Source organism: Balaenoptera physalus (assembly GCF_965194825.1).
Source record: "Balaenoptera physalus genome assembly, chromosome: 5".
Lineage (NCBI taxonomy): Eukaryota > Metazoa > Chordata > Mammalia > Artiodactyla > Balaenopteridae > Balaenoptera > Balaenoptera physalus.
Window position 1 is genome coordinate 149,064,600 of NC_138884.1, and position 21,977 is coordinate 149,086,576.

The 21,977-nt window shown below is 50.5% G+C and overlaps 1 protein-coding gene across 13 annotated transcripts in view; it reads left to right on the top strand.

The window, feature by feature from the left end:
* TNIP2 (TNFAIP3 interacting protein 2) overlaps positions 1 to 21,977 on the top strand; it is a 68,407-nt gene that overhangs the window by 20,122 nt on the left and 26,308 nt on the right. Inside the window, exons 2-7 of one of the 13 annotated variants that reach the window (XM_082464405.1) lie at positions 8,545 to 8,832; positions 10,754 to 10,843; positions 12,004 to 12,270; positions 12,375 to 12,494; positions 14,709 to 14,928; positions 21,166 to 21,239. In XM_082464405.1, coding sequence (XP_082320531.1) covers positions 8,545 to 8,832; positions 10,754 to 10,843; positions 12,004 to 12,270; positions 12,375 to 12,494; positions 14,709 to 14,897 — 954 coding nt within the window. In that variant the 3' untranslated portion in view covers positions 14,898 to 14,928; positions 21,166 to 21,239. The other 12 variants (XM_082464404.1, XM_082464406.1, XM_082464403.1 and 9 more) reach the window with 12 other exon arrangements.

The following is a 21,977-nucleotide window of genomic DNA, read 5'->3' on the forward strand; positions in this document are numbered from 1 at the left end:
TTTTGTTTCTCATGTTCTGCATTACTATCTTTTATGTTTGATTTTTTTATATTGTGAAATATTTAAATTCCTTTCTCATTTTTTGTGGGTATATTCTGTAACTATTTTCTTAGTGTTTACCATGGGAATTACGTTTAACATCTGAAAGTTGTAACACTCTAATTTGAATTTATACCAGCTTAAGTTCAATAACATACAAAACCCCTGCTCCCTTATACCTAAACCCCACCCCTTTTGGTTGTTGATGTCACAGAATTAAATCTTCATACATCGTGTGCCCTCAAACATAAATTAATCTTTTAAATGCATTAGTCTCCTAAATTATGTAGGAAATAACGTTTGGAGTTACAAATCAAAATTAGAGTAATACTAACTTGTAGACTAATAATTTAAAAAATATATATATATTTATATTAGTTTCTTAAATCATGTGGAAAACAAAAAAAAAGAGTTATAAACTGTTGTTACAATAATACTAGCTTTTATAATTGCCCATGTCTTTACCTTTATTGACATATTTATTTCTTCATATAGCGTTGAGTATTTCTTCATATAGCGTTGAGTTACTGTCCTTTGAGTTAGTGTCATTTCATTTCACTCTACAGGACTCCCTTGAGCATTTCTTGCAGGGCAGGTCTAGTGGTAACAAACTCCCTCAGCTTTGGTTTATGTGGGAATGTCTTAATTTCTCCCTTGCTTTTGAAAGACTGTTTTGCTGGATATAGGATTCTTGGTTGACAGTTTTTTTCTTTTTTAAAGTATTTATTTATTTATTTATTTTATTTGGCTGCATCAGGTCTTAGTTGGAGCACATGGGATCTTTGTTGCAGCATGCGGGATCTTTTGTTGTGGTGCGTGGGCTTCTCTAGTTGTGACGTGCAGGCTTCTCTAGTTGCGACGTGCAGGCTCCTCTAGTTGCAGCACGTGGGCTTCTCCCTAGTTGTGGTGCATGGCTCCAGAGTGCATGGGCTCAGTAGTTGTGGTACATGGGCTGTCCAGTTGTGGCACACGGGTTCTAGAGTGCGTGGGCTCAGTAGTTGCTGTGCGTGGGCTTAGTTGCCCCACGGCATGTGGGATCTTAGTCCCCTGACCAGGGATCGAACCTGCGTCCCCTGCATTGGAAGGCAGATTCTTAACCACTGGACCACTAGGGAAGTCCCCAGCTGTTTTTTTTCTTTAGGCACTTTGAATATATAGGCCCACTGCCTCTGGCTTCCAAAGTGTCTGATGAGAAATCTGCTAAAAATCGTATTAAGGATCTCTTCTATGTGATATGTGGCTTTTCTCTTGCTTCTTTCAAGATTCCTCTTTTTATCTTTGGCTTTCTAAAGTTTGATTATAATGTGTCTTGGTCTTTTTGACTTCATCTTACTTGGAGTTTATTGAGCTTCTTGGATGTTTAGATTCATGTCTTTCGTCACATTTGGGAAGTTTTCAACCATTATTTCTTATTTATTTATGGCTGTGTTGTGTCTTCATTGCGGTGCACGGGCTTCTCATTGCGGTGGCTTCTCTTGTTGTGGAGCACGGGCTCTAGGCGCGTGGGCTCAGTAGTTGTGGCTCACAGACTCTAGAGCACAGGCTCAGTAGTTGTGGCGCACGGGCTTAGTTGCTCTGCGGCATGTGGGATCTTCCTGGACCAGGGCTCGAACCCGTGTCCCCTGCATTGGCAGGCAGATTCTTAACCACTGCGCCACCAGGGAAGCCCCAGCCATTATTTCTTCAAGTATTCTTTCTGCCCCTTTCTCTCTCGCTTCTGCTTCTGGGACTCCCACAATGTGTATGTTGGTCTGCTTAATGGTCCCACAGGACCCTTAGGCTCTGTTTACTTTCCTTGAATCTTGATAATTTTCATTGTCCTGTTTTCAAGTTTGCTGATTCTTCTACTGATCAAATCTGCCTTTGAATACCTCCAGTGAATTTTAAAATTTCAGTTAATGTACTTTTTAGCTCCACAATTTTTTTGGTTTCTTTTTAGGTTTTCTATTTCTTTATTCGTATTTCCATTTTATTCCTACATTGCTTTCTTGACTTTCTCCACATCTTCTTTTAGTTTTTTGAGCATCTTTAAGATGGTTGTTTTAGAGTCCTTGTCTAGAAGATCCACCATCAGGTCTTTTTCAGGGACAGCTTCTGTTGATTTATTTTTTCCTTTGAATGGGCCATATTTTCCTGTGTCTTTGAGTGCCTTGTGCTTTTTTTGTTGTTGTTTGTTTAAAACTGGACATTTGGATCTAATAATGTGGTATTTCTGGAAATCAGATTACTCTCGTTCCCTAGGATTTGCTGTTTTTGTTTTTCTTTGGTTGTTGTAGATTGTCTCTGTACCAAGGATCAGCCTGAGGCATAAATTAAGGTTTTCTCAGCCTGTACCTGGGAATGTGTGGTCACTTTCAGATTTTCCCCTTTTATGTAGTTGCTTTTGAATATCCTAGTCTTTAATGTCTGGCTCCCTAAAGCAGAAAAAGAAAAATTAAAAGGGGAAGGGAAGGGCACTGGCCCTTTAAATCCCATAGCACTTCAGCTGGAGGGGGAGGGTCCTGTAGCAATGGGGGAGGTGCAACAATGGCCACCTGCCTGTTTGGCCGCAGCAGGAAGCAGCGGTCAGAGCACAGATCCCCAGTATTTGGACGACAGGGTCTTTTTTGCCCACCTTGGCTCCTGCAAGCTGTGTGCAGGCAGCTCCAGAAACAGGTGTATGGCCTCCAGTGGCATGGCTAGGGGTGGGATGGGTAGCTGCTACTGTAGGAAGAGCTGAAATTGACTGAAATTAACCTCAATTTACTGTCCAAGTCCTCATATGGAAGTTGCAAGTCTTTAGGACTTGAGATCCAAAATAGTCACACCAGACAGATTTCTGCCAGTGCACTGTTTTTCAGGTGAGGAGAAGATTCCCGGTGCTCCCTCCTCTGCCATAGTCCCAGAACCTTCCAGGCCGTGCTCGTTTTTGTCCGGACCTGTTTGCCTGCTCCCCCCTGCACTCCTGCAGTGGGGAGGAGGTGTGCTGCGTCCTCATCAGTGCCTCCCCCGGCACATCGTCAGTGCTTGGCACTTGGGGTGAAGGCCCAGTGAGTTGACTTTTCTTAAATTCCCTGCTTGCTCCTGTTATCTCACTCCCCCTTCAGCTGCTGGTTACAAGGTAACCATGGGCTGGGCTGCAGTCTGCACGTGGCCAGCCACTGAGGGCTGCCCAGGAAGGAGAGAGAAGAGGACTATGCTGGGCTGGATAGTGTCTCCCCCAGATTCCTTTCCACCTGGAAGCTGTGATTATGACCTTATTTGGAAGTAGGGTCTTTGCAGGGGTAATAAATGGAAATGAAGTCGTACTGGCCTCGGGTGGACCCTAATCCAGTGACTGGCATCCTGACAAGACAGCCGTGTGAAGGTGGGGGCAGAGACTGGAGTGAGTGAGGCATCTACAAGCCGAGGGTTACCAGCAACCCGCAGAAGCTGGGAGAGACGAGGAAGCATTCTTCCCCAGAGTCCCCGGAAGGCACGTGGCCTGCTGACACCTGGATTTTGGACCTCTAGCCTGTGGGAGGATACATTTCTGTTGTTTTAAGTTACCTAGTTTGTGGACTTTGTTGCAGCAGCCCGGCAGCCCGAGCAGACTAATAAAGGGACGAAGGCCAAGAGGCTACGCCTCTTATTTTTAAGGTTGATCCACAAGACTATTAATAGAATTCCTCACACTTTTGTGTCCTGAGAATGGAGCCATGGGATTTTAGGTCCCAGTGACAGGGTCTCCCAGGGGTCCTTGGCTATTTGCTGACTTCTGTGCATCACGTCTGTGTGTGTAATGCCGGGATTCTAGGACAGGCCTTGCTTTTTGACAACAGTGGTCTATGTTCTGCGTCCTAAGAACTGTTACTGATTGACAAGGGCACTTAGCCAGATGAGCCAGTACGCGTCTCTCCAACTTCAGAGCAAGCAACGAGTGCCCAAAACCTGGGGGCTCCAGGGGTCCTGGGGCCTCTCACACTGCGGGGGGAAGGGCAGGTCAGGCAGCCCTCTTGGGGGGTGGGTCGCCCTACAGTGCAGTGCACCGCCTCCCGGTGGTCTTGCCTTTGCTTCTCTAGCTCTGGCAGCTTCCCAGCGGTGAGGGAAAAAGCCAGCCCCAGGTATGGTATATGTTGTCACCTAGCAAGTCTCCATGAGAGCCAGATCATTTCTAAACTGATGTTTGAAAGAGGATTTTTAAGACAGACAATAAGGGCCTGTGAGTCCTTCCGATTCAACTAATCTCACCGCCAGAGTCAGCTGCGTGTTCGTGGTTTTCAGTCTGTGTGCTGTAAACAGGTTGAGAACAGGGCCCAGGTCCTGGCCGTTGTACCCCCAGTCTTCTTCTCAGACATTTACTGGGGATCCTTATGGGGCTGGGCTGGACCCAGGGCTGGGGTGTGGCGATGAGAGAGAGTGTGTCCTTGGGAAGCTCCATGAGCCCCCGAAGCCTGGGGACCTTCTGCCCCATTGTTTCTCTTACTGTCTCCGTTTGACCAGCAAGGAAAGATGCTCGGAAATCAGGTGTTGCTTGAAGTCCCCCAACCTCAGAGGGTGTGAGGGAGCTGTGGTAGGTGGAGGTGTCGAGGCTGGGGTGCCACTGCCTCCTTACCTGGGCACTCCAGCAGCCACCTGGATCCCGTGAGCCTCAGTTTGCCCATCTGTGGAATGGGAGACATGATAGCAGCTGTCTCGTAGGATGTGTGGAGACTGCATGGTTGGTGCATTTGCTGCTGCTGCTGTCCTTGCGGTTATCGTAGGGACTTAGAAGTCTGTGAAATGTATGATTCCATGGGAGACCAACCTTCACTGGTATTACAGACTTTCTATCTGTGTTTGTATTGTACGTATTTGTATATATATTGATACCTCTTTTATATGCATAACATGTATTTACTCTGAATACACTTCAGTATCAGATAAAGGCAAGGATAGAGACGTTTCTCTGTTGCGCTGCTGAAATCACAGCTTTTGATTTGAATAACTCTAAAATGTAATGAAAGTCCACTCTCAGGGCAGGTCTCTCTTTACCATCTGTGTCTACTCCAGGTACACTTCTGAGCCACTGTGGAGGGCGACTAGGTCCAGCTCGGGGGAGTGTGGCATGTCTATCCTGCCAGTAGTGACAAGGCCACCCCAGAGCTGTGATGCTGGCAGGGGAAGACGAGTCCAGGCGACGGGTGGGCCACGGCGGGCCTGGCATCTGTGACACTGTGGAGGGAGGGGCTCCTGCTGCGTTTTCCACGGTAAGGACGTGGGACAGGGGCCTTGACCAGCTGGCACTGCCTTCAAAAGCGGCCAGTTTTTAAAGAGAACAAATAAATCCAAGGCCAGGAAACAACCAGCAGTGAGAGCTGGAGCTTTCGTTGGGGTTTGGCATTCTTTTTCCTGTTTATAGTATTTTATGCTAAGAAGGCTATAGTTGGTTCTCAGCTGTGTAAATGCCCCATCACACTGTCTCGACGGGGCTTCACCCAGACCAAGTGACTTGGCACCAGCCGGCAGCCCCAGCTGTGTGGACAGGCTCAGAAGGCCATGCGTGGTGGCCCCCAGCGCCCCCTTCCCAGTCCTGCAGGTGCAGCCTGGTGCTGAAGGGCTGTCTGCTGGGAGGAGGTATGGATGCCGACCGGCCAGCTTGCAGAGAGAGGCCTCTTCTCCTCCTTTGGTTCAGGGGTGAGGTCGTCGGGGCCAAAAGGTGGAAAAATGAAAGTAATGACCTACCAAGAGTGGCTCTCACCTGGCACCCCTGAGATTGTGACATCTGTGAGTCGAGGGCAGGGAGGTGTGATGGCGTGATGGAGTGCCAACGCCACACGCCTTGGGGCAGAAGTCCCAGCTGACGGGCTCATTCCCAGTGATGTGTCACACCCGTCGTCACCAGTCCTGCTCCTTCTTCCTCACCTGGTGGTGGACGTTTCCCACTCGCCGGGGCCCGACCTCCTCATCTCCCCCGCCGCCCTCACGGTCTGCCTCGCCAGCTGCCAGGCCTCTGCTCTTTCCTGTTTTGAGTCCCTGTTGTGAAGTGCGGATCTAGAACAGCCTGTTCCTCTAGGCCTTTGCTAAGAGAGCCAAACCGGTCATTCTAACAGCAGTTTTTCTTCTTTCCTCTCTTTCTGTTCATTTCTAGAGCGAAGTCCAAGGAAAATGGGAAGGAGAGGACTCTTAAAAATTCCCTGAGGGAATTCCCTGGGGGTGGGGGTCCAGTGGTTAGGACCCGGCGCTTTCACTGCCAAGGGCCTGGGTTCGATCCCTGGTCTGGGAACTAAGATCCCGCAAGCCACGCAGTGCGGCCAAAAAAAAAAAAAAAAAAAAAATTCCCTGAGAGGGGGCGAGGTTTCCAGAATGTTTTCTGGGTCACCTGGTTGGAGTGATTCGGTCACATGCTGGGCTCATCCATGGACTGGTTATCACAGACGCACGGGGTGTTTGGGTGCAGGAGCGTGGGGAGCAGCCCTTGCCTCGGGGATGTGGGTTTGGGCCCAGGGAGCCAGGCTGGGATCCGGAGACGGGCTGTGTTCCTGAGTTCCACCAATTGTTTTTTTGTTTTATTGATTTATTTTGTTGAGGTGTAGTTGATTTACAATGTTGCATTAATTTCTACTATACAGCAAAGTGATTCACTGACACACACACACACACGTACATATATACATTCTTTTTTGTATTCTCTTTCATTATGGTTTATCACAGGATATGGAATATAGTTCCCTGTGCTATCCAGTAGGACCTGGTTGTTTACCCATTCTCTATATAATAATGTGCACCTGCTAATCCCAAACTTCCAATCCATCCCTCCCCCACCTGACCTCCCCCTTGGCCACCACAAGTCTGCTTTCTACGTCTGTGGGTCTGTTTCTGTTTCGTAGATAAGTTCATTTGTGCCATATTTTAGATTCCACATATAAAGTGATATGATACGGTATTTGTCTTTCTCTTTCTGACTTTATTTAGTATGATAATCTCTAGGTCCATCCCACCAATTATTTCTTAACCCCAGTCTTAAAAACAATCCCAGCCATGTGACTTCTGGGCATTTATCCCGTGGCTGTATTTGCATAAGGGCACAAGGAAGCAGCCAGCTGGAGGTGTGTGTTCCGTAAATCTGGAATCTGTCGTGAAGCTCCAGGCTGTGGTTGAAAAGAACAAGGCAGGTTCTGTGCTGCTGTGGAATAAGGTATATTGCTAAGGAGGAAAAAAGCAAGGTGCCGAACAGTGTGGTAGCATCCGTTTGTGTAAAAATACATGTGTTATAGATGCTTATAAACACTCTGGAAAGGTCTGTGCCCAAATAGTGAGTAGTTGCCTCTGGAGAGTGAAGCTGGGGGCAGAGGAGCTGGTGGGATAGAGGAATTTAAGTTTTCATTTGATTTCCTTCTGTATGTTTGAATTTTTTATAACCATGCACATGTTTTTGTTTTAAAGCAGTTAAGAGAGTAGTAATTCAGGGTTCCGTTAGTAATATGGCCCTGTATTCCATTCCACTGTGGTAAGAAGGTTCTCGGTTCCTGGTGTCCATCCCTCCTCGTGAGCACGCAGGAGGTGAGCTTGAGCACTTCCCCGAGTGGAGCCCAGATCCTTCTCCTGCCACTTCCTCACGTGGAGCTCAGGCTCAACCCTGACTTTTCTGAAGCTGTTTTTTCATTTGTAGGATGGACTGGTTCATCCTGCTTCACCTCCCTTATGTACTGTTTATGCTGGAGATTACTTTGAAAATGGGAAAGCACAAAACTAAGGCTGGGTTTAAAGCAAATTGTAATTTAAAGGACTTTTTAAAAAAAATTAATTGGGGTTGGGTATATTAGTTTCCTAGAACTGCTGTAACAAAAGTACCATAAACTGGGTGGTTTACAACAACAGATGCTTCATCTTTTGCTGTTCTAGAGGCCAGAAGCCCAAAATCAGGGTGTCGCTGGCAGAGACGTGCTCCCTCCGAGGCTCTGGGGGAGGGCCCTTCTTTTTCTCTTGGAGCTTCCGGTGGCTGTGGGCATCCCTGGTGTTCTTTGGCTTGTGGACACATCACTCCAGTCTCTGCCTCTGTCGACACGTGGCCTTCTTCTGTGTCTGTGTCCATGTTTCCTTCTTCTTATGAGGACACTAGTCATTGGATTAGAGTCCATTCTAATCCAGTATGACTTCATCTTAGCTAACTGCATCTTCACAGACCCTATTTCTAAATAAAGTCACATTCCCAAGTATCGGGGGTTAGGGCGTGGGCATATCTTTTGGGGGGCTACCCACTGCAGTGGAGTTTCTACCCTTCCCGTCAAGAAGTATTTGGAATTGCCACACTTAGTAATTTGATGATGTAAAACGTAACATTATGAATTTGCTCATGAAAATAGAATTTTAGATGAAGTTTCAGATAGAACTTTATGGGCTGAAAACTCAAAAGTTAATTATTCATTCAGAAGCCAACCTCCAAATGAGCGTGTTTATTACCTACTGATGGGTGTCTGTGCCGGACTTTCTTCTGCTCTATGAATGTTTGTTCCTGATATTGCTTCTTTTAGTCAAATCAACTGTGCTTTTAAATCTTCCCCTTAGGAAATCGAGAGACTTTCCGAGCAACTAGAAGAGAAAGAGAGGGAGACGCAGCAGCTGATGAGCCAGCCGGAGCGGGAGCAGGAGAAGGAAGTGGCCCTGCTGAGGAGAAGCGCGGCACAGAAGGGGCGGGCCCGGGCCGCCAGCGACATTCTGTGCCGCTCCTTGGCCGACGAGACCCATCAGCTGCGGAGGACTCTGGCCGCCACCGCCCACATGTGCCAGCATCTGGCCAAGTGTCTGGATGACCGCCAGCGCACACAGGGGGACGCGGGGGAGAGGAGCCCTGAGGTAGGCCGTGGTGTCAGCGCACCACGATGAGGACCGAGGTGCAGCAGGAGGCCTCGTCTCGCGCCTCAGGATCCCTCAGCCGTCGTGGAGGTCGGGGCGCCCAGGGCCCCCCCTGCTCTCCTTAGTGAGGGTTGCAGCAGAGCCCGCCCATCCGGGGATTTCTTCTAGCACGGTGGAAGGTGCAGAACGTGACAGGACAGCTGCGTCACCAGCTGCCACCCCCAGACCTGCAGCTGACCCTGGTCCCTGTGGGGAGATGGCACTGTGGTCTCATCAGCCTTCGCTGAGGACGAAGCAGGCAGAGCAGGGGTGGGAGGGGTATCCTGAGCAGGTGCTGGCACACGTGCAGGCAGGCGAGGGGCAGCGCCTCCAAAGGCCGCAGGTGCAGGGCCAGGCCCCAAACACTGTGAGGAATCGGGCCGGGCCGGGGCGGGGGAGGGCTCCACGTGTCTGAGCAGGGCTGGCCTCTCCGGGGCCTCCTGCAGGGCGGAGACCCGCGTCAGTGAAGGGAGGACACGGAGCCCTTCTGTGTACCTGGCACTGTGACCCCTGGCCAGGCCCTAGGCAGGGTGGGGCCAGCAGGGAGGGAGCCGGGCAGGGGCCAGGGGGCGGGGCCAGGGGAAGGGGGCGGGGCCGGGGGCCTCCAGGACTGGGTGGATCTGGGCTGTGGCTGTGTGTGTGGTCTGGTTGGGGAGGGGACAGCGGGGGCTTCAGCATCAGGAATTCCCTACCTGGGAGACCAGGGAGCTCCTGGCTGGGGGTGTTGGGAGCTCCGGCCGAGGCCGCCTTCCCTGCCTGTCTGATTCCACCCCCTCCCGGCACGCAGTGCACACCCTGCCCCGCCCAGCGCAGGTTACTCTCGTGGGGTCTTTTCCAGGCAGTTCTCTTGATTCTCTGAGGCTGCAACCAGGTTGACTCAGAAACGCGGGGGAGGGGGGAACAGGCCCTCCAGCCCCTTAGCAGCAGCTCCACTGGGAAGCCTGCTGGGGAGAACCTCCGTCTGAGAGCTGCCCGTCTCCGCGGGTGGATTCCACGAAAAGGGAACCTCAGAAAGCACACAGGCATATTTCAGATACCACAGTGCTCTCTGGGGGCAGGCTGTGTTCTCGTCTGATTTTGAGTCACTGTGTCATTTCCCTCTGGGGACTTGAACACAGCCGCAGGTCGTGTTTGGGCTGGGCAGGGGTGGGGCCGGGGCTCTTAACAGGCTCTAAATCAGCGTCACTTCTCAGCCCTGGACTTGGCTGAGTCACCGGGGTTTCCCGATGCCCGCTGGGTTAGGACATGTAGTTCCTTTGTCATTCGAGGGGAATTCTCAAAAATAACGTCACCAGCATACAGCCCACTGTACTGTTAAATGCAATGAATTTCTAGGATTCAGATGGACTTTTCGGCTAGTTCTGCCCACCGCCATTAGGGCTGGTTTGGCACATGGGTTTCTAGGCATGACTCCCGAGACCTCGCGTGAGGCACGGGTGGACTGCCGTGTACAGAATCACTGAGGTTAACCCTGCTTGCGTGACATGACATGACAGCGTGGCGGGCTCAGAGGGAGGGAGCCGGGTCCCTGGCCGGGCCTGCTCCTGGCGGCCCTGTGGCCCTGGGCTGGAAGGTTCTCTGGTGGACGGTGAGATTAAGCTTCCTGCCCTACCGACTCCCGTGATGATGGAAAGTCTCAGGTATGAGAAGGTTGTGCGAGGCTTGGCCCCAGCGTGGGGTGGGCTTGGGTGGGGCGAGGGCCAACCCTCCCCCACCTTCGGGAAGGGGCACGTCCTTTCCTGTCTCCGTCCCACCTGCCGCAGTGCGGGCTGCAGTGACCATCTGCGACCTCAGTCTCCAGGTGTGCCTTCCTACCCTCTTGCCGCACACGACAGTCACGTTCGGTGACACGGTGTCTGCTCTCTGTCCCTTTCTTATGCAGCCAGCGTGTGCAGATGGGGACGGCTCTGTCCACGCGGTTGTTGAGAAGTTACGGGAGGAGAATCGACTGTTGAAGCAGAAGGTGACTCATGTGAGTGTCTGTTAGATGTCACTCGGGAAGAGCTTTCCCCTCATGGCCCGCAGACGAGGGTCCTCTCCTTGGCTGTGCCCAGGGGTTGCCCCTGCCCTCAGGCCACTTTGGCTGATACACGCAGTCCCTAGAGGCCCGACATATTTGCCTAAAAGGACGTGCAGAACTTCTTGCTTGTCATTCTCCGGCCCCCAAGTTAATTCACGTGGATAAATGAGGTACAAGAATTACTATTGGGCTTCCCTGGTGGCGCAGTGGTTAAGAATCTGCCTGCCAATGCAGGGGACACGGGTTCGAGCCCTCGTGTGGGAAGATCCCACATGCCGCGGAGCAACTAAGCCCGTGAGCCACAACTACTGAGCCTGCGCGTCTGGAGCCTGTGCTCCGCAACAAGAGAGGCCGCGACAGTGAGAGGCCCGCGCACCGCGATGAAGAGTGGCCCCCGCTCGCTGCAACTAGAGAGAGCCCTCGCATAGAAACGAAGACCCAACGCAGCCAAAAATAAATATAAATAAATAAATTAATTAAACGTTTAAAAAAATACTTTAAAAAAAAAAAGAAGAATTACTATCAAGTATAGCTTTTACGGTGGGAAATTGTACCAAGTCCGCTTCTGTCTACGGCGGTTGTTTGTGGCCATCGTCGCCACGTCCTAGTGTCCCCTCTGCACAGAGCAAACTGAGGCAACTTTTTTTTTTTGGCCTTCGTTCCTTTTATTTATTTATTTTTTTAAAAAGTAATTAATTAATGTATTTATTTTTGGCTGCGTTGGGTCTTCGTTGCAGTGTGTGGGCTTCTCATTGCTGTGGCTTCTCTTGTTGTGGAGCACAGGCTCTAGGCATGCAGGCTTCAGTAGTTGTGGCACACGGGCTCAGTAGTTGTGGCTCGCGGGCTCTAGAGTGCAGGCTCAGTAGTTGTGGCACACGGGCTCAGTTGCCCTGCGGCATGTGGGATCTTCCCGGACCAGGGCTCGAACCCGTGTCTCCTGCATTGGCAGGCGGATTCTTAACCACTGCGCCACCAGGGAAGTCCCCTGAGGCAACCTTCATTTAAGGGGAAACTCACTCTGCTCCTTGTTGCTAATGAATAGCTTCACAGTTCAGGTTGGCTCGAGAGCAGGTTCTCAGCCGCCGTCACTGTGAGCTTTCCGGCCTCCTCAGGTGGAAGACCTCAATGCCAAGTGGCAGCGCTACGACGCCAGCAGGGACGAGTACGTGAGGGGGCTTCACGCACAGCTGAGGGGGCTGCAGGCGCCCCTCGAGGCTGAGAGGCCCTCCCCGCCCGAGCTGATGAGGAAGGAGATCTCCCGGCTCAACACACAGTTGGAGGAGAAAATCAACGACTGTGCAGAAGCGAGGCGGGAGCTGGCGGCCGCGAGGAGGGCCCGGGATGCCGCGCTGGAGCGGGTGCAGATGCTGGAGCAGCAGGTGCCCCCCGCCCCGGGGCCGGGCGCTGGGAGGCGCTGGGGGCTTTCTCCGTCTGAGCAGAATAGGCGCTGCCGTCTGATGGCTGAGCGTCTGTCTCCTCACAGATCCTCGCGTACAAGGACGACTTCACGTCGGAGAGGGTTGACCGGGAGCGGGCTCAGAGTCGGATCCAGGAGTTGGAGGAACGGGTGGCCTTGCTGCAGCGCCAGGTACCCTGGAAACAGGTAGAATGGAGGCCCATCTCCTCCGGTGCAGGCTGGGCGTTTTCTTCTTGTTTCTTTCATCGGTTTCAAGCCCTTCTGCGTCTGCCGAGACCCTGATTCTGTGCTCCGGGCAGAGCCACCGTGCCCGGTGCCTGGGACCTGGTGGCAGAAAACCTCCCTGTCGTACCGTGTGTGTCTGTAGAGGACGTTGGCGTGGTGGCGTGTGACTTCAGGGGTGGCTGTCGGGCCTGTCCTGCACCCAGAGGGCACGTCCTGGGCCTCAGGCTCCCTACTGGGAGCTTCGTGCACACGTGTCCCCTCCTCGCTGTGCGGCAGGGACCCTGGTCGCCCTGTCACACACACACAGCCGCTGAGGCTCCAGGCATCTGCTGGCGCCCCCCAGCTCACAACCCCCGTGCACGGAGATGGGCCGTGCAGGCGGGCAGGCCCCACAGCTCACTCTGGGCTCCGTGTTGTCCCGCCACAGGGGGTGCTTCTTGGGAGGCCTGGCCTGGGAGGCCTGGCCTGGGTGGGAACTGAAGGTTTCTCACTGCAGGACCCGGGGCACCCACATGCCGCTTCCCTGCTCCTCCCTGGGTCCGCCCAGAGCACCCGATACACGTCCTCCTGGGGGGCTAGCGCCCTGGTGGGGTGGGGATGCCGAGCTGACCCTGGAACCGCCCTTCGTGGTTGGCCTCGGGGCGGCGGGAGCCACCCCCAGTGCCCCATCCTGCATGGCTGTGGACCCCACTGGTGGACAGAAGGGTGGCCCGGCCTGCCAAGGCCCGGGGCCTGTGCACTGAGTGGCCTCTGAGCCCCTTTCGGCTGCGGCCTGTGGCCGTCGAGCTTTGGGAGCACTTGCTCCTGCTGGGCCCCTGGGCGACACCCCGGGGCGGGTGGTGGTGAAGCTGTGGGCCAGCAGCCAGGGTCCCGCCGCCTGGGCTGAGGCTCCCACACGAGGTGTGATGAACACCGGGGGTCACGGCGCTTCGGGGCTGACGTGGGGGGCGAGCGTGTCGGCCGTGCCACGGGCACCCCTGCTGCCTCCAGAGACCCCCCGCCCACCGAGGAGGGACGCAGTGTGCCAGGCTCCCTCTCTCCACGGCGGCGTGTGGGGCGAGTCTGCTGGGGCCGCGGCGGGGGTCGGGGAGCGGCCCCCCGCCCCGCTGGGGCCCGTTCCTCTGTGAGCGCAGGCGGGAGGTTGTTCACGGAGCACAGCCTCATTCGGGCCCCAGCGCCAGGCAGGGCGAAGGTGCAAGGCCCGCTGCACAACAGGTGTCTCGAGTTGCTGGGGCCTGAGGCCAGCCTCGTAAGCTGACCCTTTGCCTTTTTTCCAGGATCCTCGAGAGCCAGGCTCTTGCCGGATTCACACTGGGGGCACAACTCCCGGGTACTTAGAGACTGACGCTTCGGAGCTTGTGGCACCCGGTGGCTGGAGGCCTGGGACGGGATCCCAGCGGCCAGAACTCCCCGCAGAGGGCGGGAGCCCCGGAGCAACCCAGAGAGGCCAGGGGGACCTTCAGTGCCCTCACTGCCTGCAGTGCTTCGGCGATGAGCAGGGGGAGGAGCTCTTCCGGCACGTGGCCGAGTGCTGCCAATGAGCGCGCGCTGGGCCGCCCGGCCCGGAGGCGCGCGTGGGTGCTCCCGGCACGCAGCATCGGGATGCGGGGCCCCCAGAACAGGCTGCGGGCGCTTCTGAGCCTTCCCCTTGGTCCCCCTTGGGTCAGGGGGCGCTTCCGGTGGGGCTGGAGGGAGAGGTGGGGTTGGGAGCATTCGTGCCCAGGAGGGCGCAGCCTCGCCTCTGGTGTGGAGTTGGACGTCCCAAGCTGTCGGGCCGAGGCCGTGCGTGACGTGGCGTGGGGTTCTTCCAGGCCTGCAGGACAGCCCTGCCCCAGCCGCACCTGGGGACGCTGCAGCTCACTGGGACGCGGCGGCCGCCCGTGGGAAGTGCGCCCACGCCCGCCAGGAGGCGTGCACAGCTGAGCACCGTGCCTGCACTGAAATAAGTCCGCACTGCAAGAGTGTGTGCCGCATATCCGGAACTTAAACGTGTTTATGTCACATGACTTATTTTTGTAATAAATGCACTTGCTACAGCGACTGCTCTGAGAGTGTGCTCTGGGGGCTGGGGTGCAGGGACCCGGCAGCATTTCCATCTGGGCCCGAGTTACACCAGCCGGGAGGAGAGACACTCTTCTTTCTTACTGTTTGTCTGTCACCTGTTTGTTTGTTAAGGCATCCAGAGGGGCGGGGTCAGCGGGAGTCCAGCCTGCCCAGCACTCTGCCTTCGGCCTGTTTCAGCTCCAGCCAGGGTGTGAAGGGCTTGGGGTGAGGCGGGAGGAACCAGGCGCCTGGCGAAGGCAAGTGAGAGGCTTGCGGGGCAAGGACTGCGTGCACAGTCCCGGCGTGGTCAGGGCTGTGTGACTCAAGCTAACCCTCAGAACAGTCGCAGGAGGTAAGTACTGCTATCAATCGATCCTCCTCAACACAGGTGTGGAAGGTGAGGCACAGAGGGGTAAGGCCACTTGCCCAAGGTCACAGTAGCAGGGGACAAAGCTAGGATGTAAACCCAGGCCATCTGGCTCCTGAGCCCACATTCCACTTCCCAGTGTGTGGAGGAGCTGCCGGCACGGTGCAGGGCCAGCACTGGGTGCGTGTGTTGTCCCTCCTGCCTGGAACCTCGCTCGCCTTCTCGCTGGCTAAGTCAGTCCTCCTCCAGTTGTAGTTTAGGCGTCCACTCCTCTGTAGGATCCCTGCGCACCCCACTTTCCAGGAGCCGACTGGAAGGGATCAGTCTGTGCAGCGTGGGTGCTAGAACGTCACAGGAAGCCTCCGTCTCACTGTCCTGAGGAGTTGGAGGAGTTTGGAAATAGATGGGGACCTCCCGGAGAGAAGGGAGCTGCAGAAGGGAGAGCCCTCAAATCCTTGGCTGACCCCTGAACTGTGCAAGCTTAGCGTAAGACTCACTCCAAGAATCCTGGGGCAGGAACAGCGGCTGGAAGGCAGGATGTGCTGAGCAGAGCTCCCAGCGGCTGTCCACCGTAGCGTGGCAGTTCCGAAGCTGAGTCCCTTGGGGTTAGAGGGGCTGGAAAACCTTGGTTTTCCTTTGAAACCCTCGAAGGGCCACATTTTAGGAGTAAAGTTGACATCTTAGGGCCAAAACAAAACAGCCCTGCTCTTCCAGGCAGCCATCCAGTAATTCACTGGCCTGTTGGAACAAACTCTGGCTTTCTTCAGAGCCAGGACCTTGTACTATATTAACCAGAGTCCAATATACAGTAAAAAATACTAGACATACGGGAAAAAAGGCATAATGAAGATATATTCACACAAACACAAGCTAACAAAAATTTATATCCAGCAGATTGTACGACAAGAAAAAAGTATACTATGAAAATTACTCAGGCTAGAGGGAAATGATTCTGGATAAAAACAAACATAGAAAGGAATGAAGAGCATGGGAATGGGGACTTCCCTGCTGGCACAGTGGTTAAGACTCCGTGCTTCTAACGTAGGGGGCCCGGGTTTGATCCCTGGTCAGGGAACTAGATCCCACGTGCATGCTGAAACTAAGAGTTTGCATGCCACAACTAAGGAGCCCACGTGCCGCAACTAAGGAGCTGGCAAACTGCAACTAAGGAGCCCGCGACTAAGACCCGGTGCAACCAAATAAATATTAAAAAAAAAAAAAAAAAGCATGGGAATGGGCAGATATGAATGAATATTGACTGTTTAAAACAATAATGTCTTGAGGGTTTTAAAACATGCAAACATGTGACCACAAGAACTTTCTAGGTGAGGGACGGGAGTGTTTAATGAATTTATACAAATGTAAGGTTTTTGCGTTGATTTGTGGTGGACTAATGAACTAAGAAAACAATCTCTAGGGTAACCACTAAAGTAGTAATGAAAATATCTAATTAGAAAGTTAATAGAACAGAAAAATGTTTTTATTAATCCAAAGCAAGACAAGTTAGGAGAACCAAAGGGATAAAGGAGAGACGAGACAAAGAGAAAGCAGTTGGAAGATGGTAGAGTTAACCAACTGTATCAGTAATTACATTAAAAATAAATGGAGGGTGGGAGGGAGACGCAAGAGGGAGGAGATATGGGGTTATATGTATAGCTGATTCACTTTGTTATATGGCAGAAACTAACACACCATTGTAGAACAATTATACTCCAATAAAGATGTTAATAAAAATAAAAATAAATGGACCAAACACTCTGATTGAAAGACAGTGATTGTCATACTGGATGAAAATGAAAGTCTCACCTGTGTGCTCATTAGAAAAGATGATATACTTTAAATATAAGACACACCATGCCAACATTAACCAAGAAAATGAGAGTGATTATCAGACACAGTGGACTTTTAAGACAAAAAATATTACCAGAAATAAAGAGCAACAGTGCATAATGATAAAAGGGTGAACTTATCAGGAATTTACAATATACCTAAATTTGTGTAGAGCTAATAATATAAAGCAAAAGGACTAGACAAATGCATAATCATCGTTGGAGATTTTAACATACCTTTCTCAGTAACTGATAGAAGCAGGGAAAAAAGTCAATAAGGATACCGAAGATTTAACCTATCTACTTGGCCTTATTTCATATGTAGAACCTAAGTTACACCCAATGGAAGTTAACTATAATTCTTTTCAGGTGTACGTGGAATGCTTCCAAAAGAGACAAATCTGTGGGCCATAAATCAAGTCACAACATACTCCAAAGAACCTAACCATTGAATTCATGGTCACTGACCACAGTGAAATTAAACCACGACTCAGTAACAGAAAGATAACTACTAAATTCCCAGCGCAGTTCTAAATAATCCATGGGAAAAATAAACACAGCGGAGATTAGAAATTATTTTGAACTGAGTTGAAAATGAAAATACAACTTGCTAAAAATTATGGAATGCAGCTAAGGCAGTGATTAGGGGGAATGTATTAGCTCCAAAGGCATATATTAGACATGAAGAGAGGTTAAACTTCAGTGATCCAAGTGCTCATCACAAGAAGCTAGGAAAAGAACCGCAAATGAGGGACTTCCTTGGTGGTCCAATGGTTAAGAGTTCACCTTCTAATGCAGGGGACGCAGGTTCAATCCCTGGTCAGGGGACTAAGATGCCAGCCACATGCTGTGGGGCAACTAAGCCCGTGCGCCACAACTACTGAGCCCGCACGCTCTGGAGCCTGCGCGCCACAATGAATACCCGACGCAGCCAAATAATAAAATTTTAAAAATAAAGAACTGCAAATTAAACCCAAAGAAAATGGAAGGACATAATAAAAGAGCAGAATCAATGAAATGGAAAGCAGACAAAAATCAACAATGCCAAGAGTTAGTTCTTTTAAATAGTAATAAAACTGATAAACCCATCGCATGACTGATGAAGAATAAAAGAGAAAACAAATTGCTGCTAATTATCAGGAATGAAAGGTGGGCATCACTGTAGATCTCTAAGATATTAAAAAGTATATACTATGAACAATTTATGAAGCCGATAAATTTGACAACTTAGATGAAATGGATAAAATCCTTGAAACACACCACTTACTAAAATTGACATAATTAATAGAAAACCGGAATAGCTCTATGTCCATTAAGTAGATTGAATCTGTAATTAAAAATCTTTTCACAAAGAAAATTACAGTCTCAGATGACTTCACTGGTGAATTCTTCCAAACATCTAAGAAACATATACCAATCTTACACTCAGGAAACAAAAAGTGGGAACGTTTCCCCATCTCATTTTATGACACCAAAACCCGAGAAGGACAAGGCAAGAAAGAAAATGACAGACCACTATCTCTCATGAACACAGAGGCAAAAATCCTAAACAAAATATTAACAAATTGAATCCAGCAATATAAAATGGATAATACATGATAACCAAGTGAAAATTTTATTACAGGAATACAGGATTGGTTGACATAAAACAAAAACAAACAGAACCCACAAAACTAATTCACCAGAGGAGAAATCATAGGATCATCTCAACAGAAGCAGAAAAAGCATATGACACGATTTAGTACCCACTCATGGTACCAACACTGAGCAAACTAGGAATAGAAGGGATTTCCTCAATCTGATCAAGGTGTATGTCCAAAAGACCTATGGCCAACTTTCTACGTGATGATGAAATACTGAGTGCTGCCCCCTGCTGGATCCCATCAAGGCAAGGTGTTCACTTTTAAATTTTTTTATTTATTTATTTTTGGCTGCGTCGAGTCTTTGTTGCTGCATGTGGGCTTTGTCCAGTTGCGGCGAGCGGGGGCTACTCTTCGCTGCAGAGCTCGGGCTCTAGGCGTGTGGGCCTCAGTAGTTGTGGCTCGCGGGCTCTAGAGCGCAGGCTCCGTAGTTGTGGCACACGGGCTTCGTTGCTTCGCGGCACGTGGGATCTTCCCAGACCAGGGCTCAAACCTGTGTGCCCTGCATTGGCAGGCGGATTCTTAACCACTGCGCCGCCAGGGATGCCCCAAGGTGTTCACTCTTATTGCTGCAATTCCACATTGTACAGGAGATACCCAGTGCAATCAGGCAATAAAAGGGAAAAAAGGACAGAAAAATTGGAAGAGAAAAAAATCAAACTATCGCTATTCACAGATGACAGACTGTGGATATAGAAAATCCCTAGGGGATCTTAAGAAAAAAGTTTAAAATTAGTAAGTCAAGTTGACCATCTCAAGATACAAAGACAACGTATGAAACATCTACTGTATTCCTGTATATCTGCAAAAACTGGAAAAGCAAATTTATAAACCTGTTGTGGGTTGAACTGTGTCTCCCGCAAAAGATATGTTTACCAAAAGGATGTTGAAGTCCTAATCCCCAGAATGTGTGAATGTGACCTCATCTGGAAATAGGGTCTTTGCAGGTATAATCTCAGGTGATGTCCTGCTGGATTAGAGTGGGTCCCAAATCCAATGACTGGTGTCCTTATAAGAAAAGGACAAGAGACCGACAGACACAGGTGAGAATACCGTATGACGACAGAGGCAGGGATTGCAGAGATGCATGTATAAACCAAGGACTGCCAGTGACCACCAGAAGCCAGAAGTGAGGCACGGAAGAAATTTTTCTTCACAACCGCTAGAAGGAACCAATGCTGCTGACACCTGGATCTTGGATTTATATCCTCCAGAACTGAGAGAATAAATTTCTAAGCCACCTAGTTTGTGGCACTTTTTTATGGGAGCCCCAGGAAACTAATGCATAACTCTACTTAGGTAATGTCAAAAACATAAAATGCTTAGAAAAAAATTATCAGAAGTGTGCAAAACCTTTACAATAAAAGCTGCAAAATATTGCTGAGAGAAATTCAAGAGCACACAAATAAATGAAAAGATACCATGTTCACAGACTGGGAACTCAGCAGTCTTTAAGATGTCCATTCTTAAAGATGCCCAAGTTGATCTACAGACTCAGTACAATCTCAGTCACAATTCCAGTAGGCCTCTATGATAAACTGATTTTAAAATGAGTACTTTCCCCCCCTCCCCATTTCTTGGACTCCAGTTACATGTGTGTTAGAATGCCTGATATGGTCCCACAAATCTTTTTTTATTTTTTGGCTGCGCCGCTTGGCACATGAGATCTTAGTTCCCCGACCAGGGATCGAACCTGTGCCCCTGCAGTGGAAACTTGGAATCCTAACCACTGGACCGCCAGGGAATTCCCTCCCACAGGTCATTTTTTTTCCCAGTCTCTTTTCTCTCAGTACTTCATTTCTGGTAGTTTCTATTTATATGCCATCAAGGTCACAGGTATTTTCTTCCAGAGTTTCTAATCTGCTGTTGTAGTATTTTTCATTTTAGATATTGTATCTTTTGTCCTTTGGATCTTTTTTACATCTTCCAGTTCTCCATCTTGTTCATGTTTTCCTTTATATCCTTCAGCATAGTCATAAGATTTGTAATGGTCATTTTAAAGTTCTTGCCTGCAAATTCACCGTCTTTGGTTCTGTTTCTATTGCTTGTTTGATATTTCTTCCGATTTATGGTTTATATTTTCCTTCTTCTTGGGATGGCCTGCTAATTTTTTGCCTGGATTCCAACATTTTGAATTTTACTTTGTTTAGTGTGGGATGGTTTTGTATTTCTTTTAGAAGAATGTTGGACTTTGTTCTAGCAGGCAGTTAAGTTACTTAGGATCAGTTTGATCCTTCCGAGGCTTGCATTTAGCTTTAGATTCCATACTAGGGTAACAGAACCCCACTGCTGAGCTGAGACCCTTCTGAGGACTCCACGCCAATACCCGTGTATCACCAGGTCTCTCCACCCTGGTTGGATTCCTGGTTCCCCTGGATTTATGGAACTTTATGCCACACGTGGCCAGAGGAGTAGATTCGAGGGGATTCTCTGCAGACCCGTGGAGCGCTCTAAGTGCAGCCGCCTCCTGTCTGCATCTCTGCCCCACACACTGCAGCCACCCCACATGCTGGTCTCTGCTGCCTCTGCTCAGCAACCCTGCTGGGCTCCTCCCCGTGCTGGGGCCTGGACGCTGCCTCCAGGCGGGAAGCTGGGGCCCTCGGAGGCTCACCTAGTTTCCTGCCCTTCACTCAGGAAACACTGCCACGTGCTGCCTCTGTTCCAACATCCAAGCACACCGTTAAAAACACTTCCTTGGTTTCACAACTGTCAACAGCAGGAGGACGGTTTCTGCAGCCACTCTTCCCCCACAGACGCTGCTGCTGAGGTTAATAAGTCCAGGCACATGGTTCTCACTCTCCAGACGACACCGCGTTCTCCATGGAAGACAAGCCGGGGCTCCCAGGACCCAGCTGGCTCCACACACTCAGCTACGTGACTTGCCTTGACAGTAAGTTCTTCACAGTCCAGAGCTGTCTGAAATCTCCTTCCGTGCTTCGTGTCTCCCACCCCGCAGTGCTGTTTACTCTTAACGTGTAGTAGTGGATCCAAAACGGACAGTGACCACCTGTGATTGTCGAGATGCAGCAGCAGAAAGTCACTTCCATTCGGTCATTCTCTGTGATGACTTGGAGGTTTTATTTGTGTTTAAAACAGTATGAACTGTGGGTTAAGTTTTTTCTTCTCCTTTTAAAAAATATAGTAATGAAATTGAGAAGTATTAATCCTTTCTGGTACCATAACATTTTGATTTTTTAATGGCATGAGTATGTAGGCAAACTTCAATAAAAGAACATTTTGCTATTTTTTTAGCTACTGTTACGTTATTTCATCGTAAGATTATTTATCAACGTGATCTGAAGAGGCTCCCCCAGAGGCTGACCCCAGGTCGGGGAGTGACCTCATCGGGAATCTGAGGGGCTCGCCTGGGGCTCTGGTGTCCCCATCTGTCACGTACGGACTGGGCTGAGGAGCTGGCTCACACCTAGACCACAGTAGCAAGTCACCAGAACCCTGGACTAGGGCCTGAGCCTCCCGGGGCCTGAATCCATCCTCTTTTTTGTTCCTGAGATGCCCGCTTGAGGAATGATCTGAAGGAACATTAGGGTTGGGTCTTGCAGGTTGG